Source organism: Phaseolus vulgaris, chromosome 2, assembly GCF_000499845.2.
Source record: "Phaseolus vulgaris cultivar G19833 chromosome 2, P. vulgaris v2.0, whole genome shotgun sequence".
In the NCBI taxonomy this organism is placed as follows: Eukaryota; Viridiplantae; Streptophyta; class Magnoliopsida; order Fabales; family Fabaceae; genus Phaseolus; species Phaseolus vulgaris.
Genome location: NC_023758.2, coordinates 35,949,829 through 35,961,766, shown reverse-complemented (window position 1 = coordinate 35,961,766; position 11,938 = coordinate 35,949,829). Strand labels below are relative to the sequence as shown.

Here is an 11,938-nt window from a genome sequence, read left to right as displayed (position 1 = left end):
ACATAATATCATAAAGCAATAGTGGAAGTTCAGAATAATCTTCTTCAGAAAGAGAATATATGAGAGTATTATGAGCTCTTCAATTTAAAAAAACCTTTATGTTTATCATAAGAAGGTGGATAAGTAATCTTCTTCAGAAAGAGAACATATGTGAGCATTATGATTTCTTAAATTTAACAAAAACCTTTATGTTTATCATAAGAAGGTGGATAAGTAATCTTCTTCAAAAAGAGAACATATGAGAGCATTAAAGGTTTTTGTAATCATGCTCGGACGAGACTGAAAGAGAACATATGATATCTATATACATGATATGTTGATAGCATCTCAAGACGAGACTGAAGTCAAATAGCATGTCGGACTCACAAACTCATATCTTGATAACATCTATCCAAATCAAAGTGCAATAACATGATTTCTCTATTAAGAAAATAATAATTATCAAATTATATGCAATTATTGTATACAAATGATATTGTACCCAATTATATGCAATTAATTTTATGATAGAATCTCATGATTAGTATCCTACCTAATTGTAATTTGGAGAGAGAGAAACTCCCTATATACTTACCAGAATAAGAGAATAAGAAACATCTATTCTTCTTACCATTTTTTTATCATTTTCTTATATGGTATCAGAACACCTTGACAACCTCTCCATTTTTATCCCTTAATAAAAGATTATGTCTGGGCAAAGAAGGCATCACCCGATAGAAAACACGTACAAGGCTTCAGTTCCGAGCAAATTCAGTTATTGGCAAAAGGTTATTTACTCGCTCAACAATAACGGTAGAAGTGACACACGTTTGTTAGCTCTGCAGGTCTACCTGCCCATAACTCCTCTTCTAATTCTGCTTTTACGAAACCATGGATTTTGGATAGCAGAGCAATCGATCACATTGCATTTGATTCACAATTTTTCACACACACTTCAATTGAAGGTGGTCTTGGGTTACTTCCTAAGTTCCTTCAGTTTGTTTTTCCTTTTCAGATTGATGTCATTATCCTTTGTTTTGCATGTTTTCAATTAAAAACAAGTGATCTGTCTTTGGTTGGGTAGGTGTTTTTTTTTTCTGTTGGCGAGGGGATGTTATTTTTGTTTGAAATTGTGGGTTTTTTGTCCAAGATGTATAATGGTTGAACCACCCTAAAGTGGTTCACATTTATTTATTTTTTCTTGTGATAAAAAAAATTCTACTTCTTATTTAAGTCTGGACAATTTAAAGGGTGAAAGTGATTGAAACAAAGTTATGTGATACAATTAGTATTTATATCCACTTAAAACACTTATTCCAAACAACGGTCATAAGGAACATAGATTTGTACCCAAGATTACACCCCTTTTTTCAAGTTATCCATAGTTTGGATTATAGTCAGAACATCCCTCCATACAAATAATCTTGCATTTGGTATAACACTTGTGTTCCAAATTAAACTGAAAAAAAATCATTAACATCACCCCTATAACTATTATGCAAAATATTAAAAGTTGATTTAACAAAATATATCCGTGTTTCCCCCTTCTAATACCCACTTATCTTATCCATGTATTTTTGGCTTAACATCTATTATATCCGTCAAAAAAGCCTTGTACTTAGGATTTTTCTCATTCAAACCACTCTTTTCTCTTTTTTAGATCTCATTCCCAAATTTTATTGATACAAAAATCGATAAAAAAAACATAAGCATTGCTCAATTATGTGTTTTTGTATAGCTTTTGAATATTTTTCCGCCATGGTTAAATTATTATGTCACCTATCCATCCATAATCTAACCCCCTCACACTTCTCTATACTCCATTTAATATAGTTTTTGAATTAGTTTTGCACATACCTTCACCACATACCTTTTTAATATCAGATCATCATATTGATTCATACTTTTATTTTTGTTTTGTATTTGTTTCCCTTAATCCATTTGAAAGTGATCACATACATTCCAATGAAAAACAAAATCCATTGATTTTAACTTGAAAAATAATGATAAACTATAATGTTTTTTTTGCTAAATTACGAGTTTAGAGAACTTTCCTAAATCACTGCTCGGATTCTTAAAAACCATTTTTTGAAGACACGTTTATGAATAAAAGTACAAATTTAATGGGTCTTTTGCTGGCTGAAAAAGATACCCGATTAAGTCATGGGTTTTAATGGTTCTAGTGTTGCTATAGTAATTTTAAATCTCATATTAGAAAAATTCATTAAATTCATAACGAACTAACAAAAATAAGTTATTTAAAATTATAATAAAGTTAAAGTTGACCTAATGAAACTTTAAACTAAAATCAAGTTGCGATCATATAGAATAAAAAATATAGATGAACGAAGTTAGTGGTGATACAGAGCGTAGGGATTTAACTCCACAATTTAAAATTTTAATAACTTTGTAGCGACCGACCTGCCAAAAATATTATGTAAAAGTTCTCTCAACTCAACCACTTTTCATACAAGAACAAACTTCTTTCTTAAGATGCTTTTACTAGAAGAATTAAAAAAAATATATTTATAAAACTATAAGGTCTTTCATATTATAATTTAACTTTTATTTTTAATACCGACAAATAACCTGGGGAAGGAAATTTATTACTTTTGCTTATCTAGCGGTTTAAACAATAATCATATTTTCTATTTGTTTTCCGTTTTATTTCCTTTTCTTTTTCACTTTCCTTCCTAACCCAACACACCCATAAACCTAAAATTTTGCATAAATAGAAGCGAGAGTAAATAAATTTAAACTCTAAGTATTTTATTCGATCTATTTACGGGTTTTTAACCATGATGAGGTTATTTTTTTGGTTTTTATTAAAATAGGGTTTATTTAAAAAAAATTATAAATTTAAGCAAGTCTACCAATTTGACACGACTTCATATGCACAAATCGTCCCAATTTCATGTCATAATGAAGTCGTGCCAACTTGGCACGACTTTTGTCTTGTCTTACTGAAGTCGTACCAAGTTGGCACGACTTCTGCCACGTCATAATTTTTAAATTTTTTTTTATTATTTATATATTGGGTAGTAAGTTATGTAACGTTCAAAATTAATTTAATACATAATTTTTTAAGATTTTCTAAGAGTATTAGTTTTAAGGAGCAAAAGATTGGATAATTGTGTATCACAATTATTATTTTTTTTTCTGAAGTAATAATTTTTTTTATCACAATTCAAATAATCCATTTTTTAAACCTGTTTATTTTTTTTAATGGCATTTATATTAAAATATAAAAAGGTATAAGTACTGTAATTATTTCGAAATAATTAAATAATTTAAAAATAATTATATAAATTTTAAATAAGTCAAATAATATAAATAGTTTGTAATTATTTTGAAATAATTAAATAATTTAAAAATAATTATATATCCAATTTTTTGTTTCTTAAAACTAACACTCTTAGAAAATTATGTATCAAATTAATTTTTAACATTACATACCTTACTACCCAATATATAAACAATAAATTTTTTTAAAAAAATTATGATGTGACAGAAGTCGTGTCAAGTTGACATGATTTCAGTATGACAAGGCAGAAGTCGTGTTAAGTTGGCACGACTTTAGTATGACATGGAAGAGTCGTGTTACATTGGAACAATTTGTGTATATGATGTCGTGCCAAATTAGTATGACTTGCCTAAATTTATAAATTTTTTTAAACAGATTCCATTTTAGTAAAAAAAAAAAAAAACTCCATCATGATAAAAAAAAAACCTCATTTTACACTAACTAACTATTTGATTCTTACATTTTTATGCAATTATCTTTAGATTTGATTACTTTTATTCTTATTTTTGAAATGTCTTAGTCTAGAAGTAAGATTATGAATGAATATTTTATCCAGGTATCTAACCTCACCCCTATGTCGTACTATGCTACTATGCAAAAAGATGATTACAAAATGTAGCCTCCCTTTTTGACCAGAAGGGATAGAAATTGGACCATTATCTACTTGTCGTTTTACTTATACTACCCCACACGGAGAAAAAGGACAGACAAAGTAAGCATCATTGTTCAAATATATCCATAAGTAAAAAACACGACTAAAGGTCATTTTTTGCAAAATTACAAAATCCCAACTTGTCGTTTCTTTTTACCTTTAAAGCCTTCAGTTAAAAGCTATTTAGCTGCGTTAATTGAAATTCTTTAGCTAATTTGTTAGAAATATTTATTAAATTTTTTATTGGTAATAAAAATATAATAAATGGAGTATTTGAGAAATATTTCAATCCTATTACTTAAAAAAAAATTTCTATAACCAGCCAAAATAACTCATCCCATTTGAACTTGATGCAGATGCAAAAAGACGAATCTAAAACTAAGATATATAATAGCTAATTCTAATAAGAATATCTGCTTCTATAAAAAATAACTCTGAATATGAACTTATACATTTCAAACCAAACAAACACAATAAATCTTTGCCAAAGCTCTCTAGCGCTAGGGCAAAAAATCTTCCTTAAACTTAAGTATCTAATAGCTGTTGAAAGAAGTTTGATGCCTTATAGTTTTGTTACTTGAACATGATTGTGAATATTCTTGTATGTTTTATACATAGAGTAATGAAAAGCTTTTACATATATGTTCTATATAAAATTAAGTATCTTACTTGATAAAAAATAAATTTAACAAACCCACTCCCGCAATCCTCTCGTGGGAGTGGGGAAAAATCACTTGGCGTGCATGTGCATCTATCTATAAAGCAGGGTATTTTGTAGGTCCCGAATCTTGAATAGATTCTTCTCAGCATATGCTTTCACTACATTTTATTAACTACTATCAATATATGTGTTTTTAATAATAAAAAAATTATTGGTAACATTATTTTAAAAGTTTAACAGTCGAATTAACTATTTTTATTGATGTATGTTGTTCCCGCCGGTTGACCAGGATCATCTTTGCGCGTGACTTGTCTTTACGAGCTAGGGCACCTTCGTTCTGCTCCGTCTGTGAGTACCTGAAAAGAAGTGGACAAAGGGGTGCCCTCGCGGCCGTTTGCACTCCGACGATCAAGTCAACTAGCGAGAAACATCAAAGGCGACGAACCTCCGTATCGGAACACTGTGAACGGATGCTCTGAAGGTGGTCAAAAATACTGAGTAGCGAATACTGTGTTGCCCTAATTTTTTGTGCGTACAGTGGGTGCGCCGCAAAACAATTAAGGTTTGTGTGTGTGAAAACTAGGTCTGGATCCCGTTTCAAACGTCCCAAGCCCCTTTTTAAACACCTCCCGCATTTAAAGCGCATTGAAAGCGTATGGTTGCACGAGGTGTCGCAAGCCCGCACTGAACTTCTCAATCAGACGGTGCCCCTCCGCGTGCAAATTGTTGATCTGGAAGAAGCGCTGAAGACCTAAGAGGTGCAACAAAAGAAACTTGAAAAACAGTGTGTGGAGCCGGAGCAGACACTGGGAAAGACTGAGGTTGCGCCGGCGGACAAGACTGATGAATGCTCATCGTTAACCGGCGAGAACGCCACCATCCAATCCAAAGTCCAAGAGTTGATTGCTACCTTGGCCTCCAAGGACCAAGAGATGGTCACTCAAGCCACCAACTTCAAGGTTGCTGAGGAAAAGCTGAACGTGGAGGCTGCCACTGGCTTCGCCGATGGGTTCGCAGAGGCTATAGTCCAAGAGGCATGTGCCAACCCTGGTATCGACGTCTTTGGGTGCAACCCTCTGAACGAAGTGGTCGATGGCAAAATCGTGCCATTGGAGGCCTCTGAGGAATAGCCTCTTTTTGTAACCGCAACAAACTCTCATTTATATTGATCTGTAATTCCAACTCTTGACTTGGTCTATTTAAATGTCATTTGACTTTTGTCTTTACATCCTTCTTTGCTTTAACTTCCCTTGCACCTTTTATCTGCTTCTGCTTTCTTATCTATATCAAAGGCACTACTAATATTCACCTTCGATGTATCTCTTCATCGCTTCACTTTTAACTCTTTAGGTAGCACGTGACTTTCTCTCTTACTCTTTCTTTCTAAGTCAAACCGCATACCCTTCTCTTGGTGTTTTCACTCAGAACCTTGTTTGGCCTTCGTATCTGTGAGGAATCTCCCTCATGAAGGCGTCGCCTGCCTTGCCATTGCCCAAAGGCAAAAGAGGATTTAACTTCGCCTATCTTCAACTGGCTTTTTACTTACTTGTTCTTGAGCCCCCAAGTGCTGACTGCCAAGGGCATTGCCGGCTCTAACATCGCTTAAGATGCATAGGGGCCTCGTCTCTTTTCTAGCCTCGACATCGCTCAAGGGCGAGGGAGGGCTTGATCTCTTCTACGGCCTTAACATCGCTCGAGGGCAAGGAGGACTTATCTGTTCTTCTATGGCCTCGACATCGCTCGAGGGCGTGGAGGGCTTATCTACCTGTATTGTGTCCACGCTTGAGGAGAGACTTGCTCTGGGTGTCTTCAGCGTGTCTAAACACTTGGGACCAAAGTCGCGCTCTGGTGCCCACGCCCATGGAGAGGCCTATACAATAGCGCCGTATCGTCCATGGAGTGTCTAAAACACCAGGGCAACTTAGCCTTTATCTCTTTGCGTTTGGTGCCCACGCCTGAGGAGATGCCTACTACAGGAGTGTCGTATCATCCTCAGGGTGTCTAAAACACCAGACACCGGGGCTAGCTATTCATACCTGAGGAGGGGGCGTCTGAAGGAATCCCTTAACTCCTGCTCAGGGACTAGGTACCCGGATTTTAACTTCTATCAAACATCTGGTACCGGGGCTAGCTATTCATACCTGAGGAGGGGGCGTCCCGAAGGAATCCCTTAACCCAGCTCAAGGACCAGGCACCCGGATTTGAACTTATGTTGAACATACCTGTTATTTTGATCTCTGGGCATGTGCAAGCGGTTTTACTACTTGCTTCGAATTCTGACGTTCGCTTCCCTTTCTGGCGACGCCTCATCTTTGCGACGCCTGACGTAGCCTTGAGTCTTTTTCTTTTGTTTCTTTAATCTTTGGTGTTACATTTGAGTGAAAGGGAGGACTGAGGCAACAATTTCTTAAACTTCTCTTTTCTTTATTTGGGTGACCTTGTTAAAAAACCCCCGAGAGGGAAAAAGAGTGTCCCCTTTTACAAAATTTCAACTGAAATAAAATTTTAAATTCGCCGCATTCCAACTACGTGGGATGGGGCCTCCTTCTAGAGTTTCTAAATTATACGAACCATTCCCTTTGACTTCGGTTACTCTGAAAGGCCCAGTCCACTTGGGGGACAACTTGTTCACCAACTCATAAGGATGAGCTTTCCTCATGACTAAATCACCAACTTGGAATTGCCGTAGCTTCACCTTAGAGTTGTACTGACGCTCCACTCTTCTCTTCACCACCTCAACCTTTATTCTCGCCTCTTCTCTAGCCTCGTCTAGCAGGTCTAGATTCACCTTTCTTTCTTCATTGGATTCTTCTGTCATAAAGCTCATAAAGCGAGGTGAGCTCTCGTGAATCTCCACCGGGATCATGGCGTCTGACCCATAAACCAAACTGAACGGCGTCTCCATGGTGGAAGATTGAGGCGTGGTGTGGTAAGCCCAGACGATCCTTGACACTTCTTCGGCTCACGCCCCTTTAGCTTTCTCTAATCTTCTCTTCCACCCCTCAGCAAAACTCTATTTGTTGATTCCACTTGCCCATTCGTCTGGGGGTGTTCAATACACTTGCTTGATCCCTACCTCTGCACATAACTTCCCCAACTGTTGGCTCGCGAACTACGTGCCATTATCTGAAATCAGACGCCTCGACACCCCAAAACGACACACAATGTTCTTCCAAACAAAGTGTTGTACCTTCTGCGTAGTGATCTGTGCCACTGGTTTTGCCTCTATCCACTTGGAGAAGTACTCGATGACGACGATCAGGTACTTCATCTGCCTTTTCGCCAGTGGGAACGGGCCTAGGATATCAATCCCCCAAGTATGGAATGGCCATGGGCTGTATATGGATCTCAGTTCTTCTAGCGGTGCCTTGTGCCAATCAGCGTGCATCTGACATTGCTTGCAACGCTGGGCGTATCAAACGCTGTCTTCTCTTACCGTTGGCCAGTAGAAACCTGCACGTACTACCTTGGAGGCCAAGGACCTTCCTCCCATGTGGCTCCCACAAATACCTTTGTGGAGTTCAACCATTATCCTGGTGCACTCATCGCCACTTACGCACGTCAAGATAGGGTGCGTGAACCCATGTCTGAATAATATCCCATCCACTAAGGTGTACCTTGCGGCGTTCCTCTTGACCTTCTTGCCTTCTTCCGGTTTCGGTGGGAGGACCCCATCCGCTAGGCATCTCCTGTAAGGGGTCATCCACGTGTCGCCTTCCTCCAAGGTGCATACCTGCATGCCCCTCTCTTCTTCTGGTGAGGTCGCATAGGTACTGATGCAGGGTGCCCTCGTCGTATCTTGACTCAAAGAGCGGTGGCTCCTTGGCTTTCCTCTTGCTGTGCTAATGTGAAGGACATTCACCATGTTGTCCGCCAGAAACTTTCGCGGCGTTTTGAGCGTCCATTGGATGACAGTCCTCTGCCTTCCCCCCTTGCCTGAGCTGGCCAGCTTGGCAAGCAGGTCAGTCCTGACATTTTGCTCCCTAGGGACATGCACCAGCTCGAACGCAGTGAAGACTCCCTTCAATACCTCGACGTACCTCAAGTATGCAGCCATATGTGGATCCTTTGCCTGATACTCCCCTGTTACTTGTCCTGTGACCAATTGTGAGTCACTCTTTGCCAAAAGGCTTTGTGCGCCCATCTCATTGGCCAAGAGCATTCCAGCGATTAGCACCTCGTACTCAGCTTGGTTATTGCTTGCTATGAACACGAAGCGTAAGGCCTGCTCAATCAACACTTCGTTAGGCCCCTCCAAGATTATTCCAGCGCCATTTTCTTGCTAGTTGGTGGACCCATCCACTGAGAGCATCCACTATGACCCTAACTCCACCTCTTGAAGGTCTCCTCCTGGTAAGAGCTCTGCCCCGAAATCTGCATTGACTTGCCCTTTAATGGACCCCCTCGGTTCGTACTGAATGTCAAACTCTGACTGCTCAACTGCCCAGCGAACCATCCTTCCCACTACATCTGGTTTCTGAAGCACTTTCTGGATAGGGAGGTTCGTCATCACCACCACTGTGAAACTGTAGAAATAATGGCGGAGCCTCTTGGCTGAAAACACTACTGCTAATGCTGCCTTCTCCAACGACTGGTACCTTGATTCAGGGCCTTGCTTACGAAGTAGATGGACCTCTGCACTTGATCTTGCTCCTGAACCACTACTGAGCTGATGGCCCACTCTGTTACTGCAAAATATAATCGAAGAGGGACGCCCGCCCGTGACTTGCAAAGCACAGGTGGTGTCGCCAAGTATTCCTTCAATTTGAGGAATGTTGATTCACACTCATCTGTCCATGCAAAACGGCTATTCCTCCTGAGGCACTGGAAGTAGGGGTGACCCTTCTTCCCTCCAGCAGACACGAACCTTGACAGGGCCGCCATCCTTACAATCAATTGCTGAACTTCTTTAACTGAGGTTGGGCTCCTCATGGCGAGATAGCTGCACACTTGTCTGGGTTCACCTCTATCCCCCTCTCAGTAAGCATAAACCCCAAGAACTTTCCTGCCTCCACCACGAAGACGCATTTTTCAGGGTTCAGCTTGAGGTGGTATTTCGAGATGGTGGCAAACAGCTCTTCCAGATCCGTTGTGTGTTGCCTCCTTTCATGCGAAGCCTCCACCATGTCATCTACGTAGGTCTGCACGTTCCTTCCAAGCATGGGTGCAAGGACCTTATCCATTAGCCTATGATAGGTAGCACCTGCGTTCTTTAGTCCAAATGGAATCACCTTGTAACAGTAACTGCATGTCTCCGTCATGAACGTCGTTTTACTCTCGTCCATGGGATGCATCTTGATCTGGTTGTAACCTGAAAATGCATTCAGGAAACTCAACATCTCGCAGCCTGAGGCATTGTCCACTAAGGCGTCGATGCTAGGCAGTGAGTACGAATCCTTAGGGCATGCCTTATTCAAATATGTGAAATCGACGCACATCCTCCACTTCCCGTTTGCTTTCTTCACCAGGACGATGTTAGCCAACCACTCAAGATATTGTATCTCCCTGATGTGTCCGACGCTTAGCAACTTCTACGTCTCTTCCTTTACCACAAGGCGCCTCTCCTCGTTGAACTTCCTCTTTCTCTGTCGGACACGGCGAACCTTGGTGTCTATAATGAGGTGGTGGCACAAAAAGTCTGGGTCGATGCCTGGCATGTCCGCCGCAGTCCACGCGAATGCATCTAGGTGACGTGAGATCACTATCGCCACCTCATCTTGTTCTTCCTGGCTCAACAAACGTCCCAATCTGAACACCTTACCCCCTATCTGCCTTTCCACCACATTGTCTACTGTGGGGGTCGCCTATCCCGCACGCTCTCTGCACGAGTCTCATTCCTGTGATCCTCCTCTATTGGCGTTGCCCTATCGGATGCATCGGGCGTCGCCTCCCTGACGCTTCTACCATGGGCGAGGCCTCTCTGTGTCTTCCTTTTGCGCACGCATCTTCTATAGGTGTCGCCCCTGAAAGTGTGGTCTCGACAGGCGTGGGCTCTGCGGGCGTCGCCTCTCCCACTGGTTCTAACTCCATTCGCGAATCTGAAGTAGGTGGTTGTTCGATCACCATGACCACTCCTCTCTTTGTCTTAAGGCTATTTTCATAACATCTCCGGGCCTCTTCCTGGTTTGACTTGATAACTATGACCTTGCCACTAAGATCTGGTAGCTTCATCTTCATGTGGTGTGTGAAGGAAACTGCCCTTAATCTGTTCAGGGCGGGTCTGCCCAACAAGATGTTATAGGCTGAATTGGTGTTAACCACCAAGTACCGGATGCTCTCGGTACGCGACGCCGCTCCATCAGTGAACGTTGTTCTCAACTCCAAGTAGCCACGTACCTCCACTGGGTTGTCTGCAAATCCATACAAGCATCCAATATAGGGTCTGAAAAGGTCAGGAGATAACTATAGCTTGTTGAAGGTCGACCAAAACATGACATCTGTAGAACTGCCTTGGTCGACGAGGACCCTGTGTATCTTTCTTCCCGCTGTGACTACTGAAATAATCACGGAGTCATTGTCATGTGGGACGACATCCCATAGGTCAGCCCTAGTGAAAACAAGGTCTGACTCCCACGGTTCATCCGAAAAATTCTCAGCAACTGAACTCACTGACCTCACATATTTCTTACGCTGTGAGGCAGTGGGTCCTCCTCTTGAAAAGCCACCAGAAATGTTGTGCACCTCCCCATGGACTGGCATCTCATGCGCCTGACCCTCCTCTGGTACCGCCAGGACTGTGGTCGCAGCAGACCCAACGAGATAATCCTTCAGGAACCCATTCTTCACGAGCTCATCCAACTAATAGCCCAACGCTAAGCAGTTGTTGATATGGTGCCCGAACGCCTCTTGGAAATCGCACCACGAATCTTTGTGAGGTCCCAGTACATTATCAGACTTCACTAGTGGCCTCAACCTGTCAGCTATGTTGGGCACAACGATGAGGTCCTTCAGCTCTACCACAAAGTTGTGTCTCAACGGTTTATGTCCTTCCCTCTTTCTCTCTGCTTGACCCTTGGGCTGGGTCCTCCTTGCCTCGTAGGGGTGCTTCCTGTCTTGGTTCTTCCTCCCTGTCGCGACCTCGTGGACTCTGGCGAGTTGTGCACGCATATGCGCTCTCAGGCGTGTGGGCGCAACAATTATGCGTTTCTCGTACACCTCCCCCTCAGAAGCAATGTGCTCTACTGCACGACGCCTTATCTCAGCAAAAGTCTTGGGGCGGTTGCGAATGATTGACTCGCAGAAAGGCACAGGACACACCCCCTTTCTGAATGCGTACACGATCATGGACTCTTCTGTAGTGCCAACTTTCACCACTTACGCCCCAAAGCGGCTTATGTACTCC

General features: G+C 41.1%; 2 protein-coding genes across 2 annotated transcripts; both read right to left on the bottom strand.

The window, feature by feature from the left end:
• Positions 1-7,718: 7,718 nt before the first annotated feature.
• Positions 7,719-9,480, bottom strand: LOC137809428 (uncharacterized). The gene is made up of 4 exons (XM_068610540.1): positions 9,230-9,480; positions 8,930-9,122; positions 8,637-8,821; positions 7,719-7,893 (listed from the first exon to the last, which is right to left on the bottom strand). The coding sequence occupies exons 1-4, from the start codon at positions 9,478-9,480 to the stop codon at positions 7,719-7,721; spliced, it is 804 nt and encodes a 267-aa protein (XP_068466641.1).
• A 44-nt stretch (positions 9,481-9,524) lies between these two features.
• On the bottom strand, positions 9,525-11,295 carry LOC137809427 (uncharacterized). The gene is made up of 4 exons (XM_068610538.1): positions 11,046-11,295; positions 10,612-10,946; positions 10,146-10,322; positions 9,525-10,055 (listed from the first exon to the last, which is right to left on the bottom strand). The coding sequence occupies exons 1-4, from the start codon at positions 11,293-11,295 to the stop codon at positions 9,525-9,527; spliced, it is 1,293 nt and encodes a 430-aa protein (XP_068466639.1).
• Between the last annotated feature and the right edge of the window lie 643 nt (positions 11,296-11,938).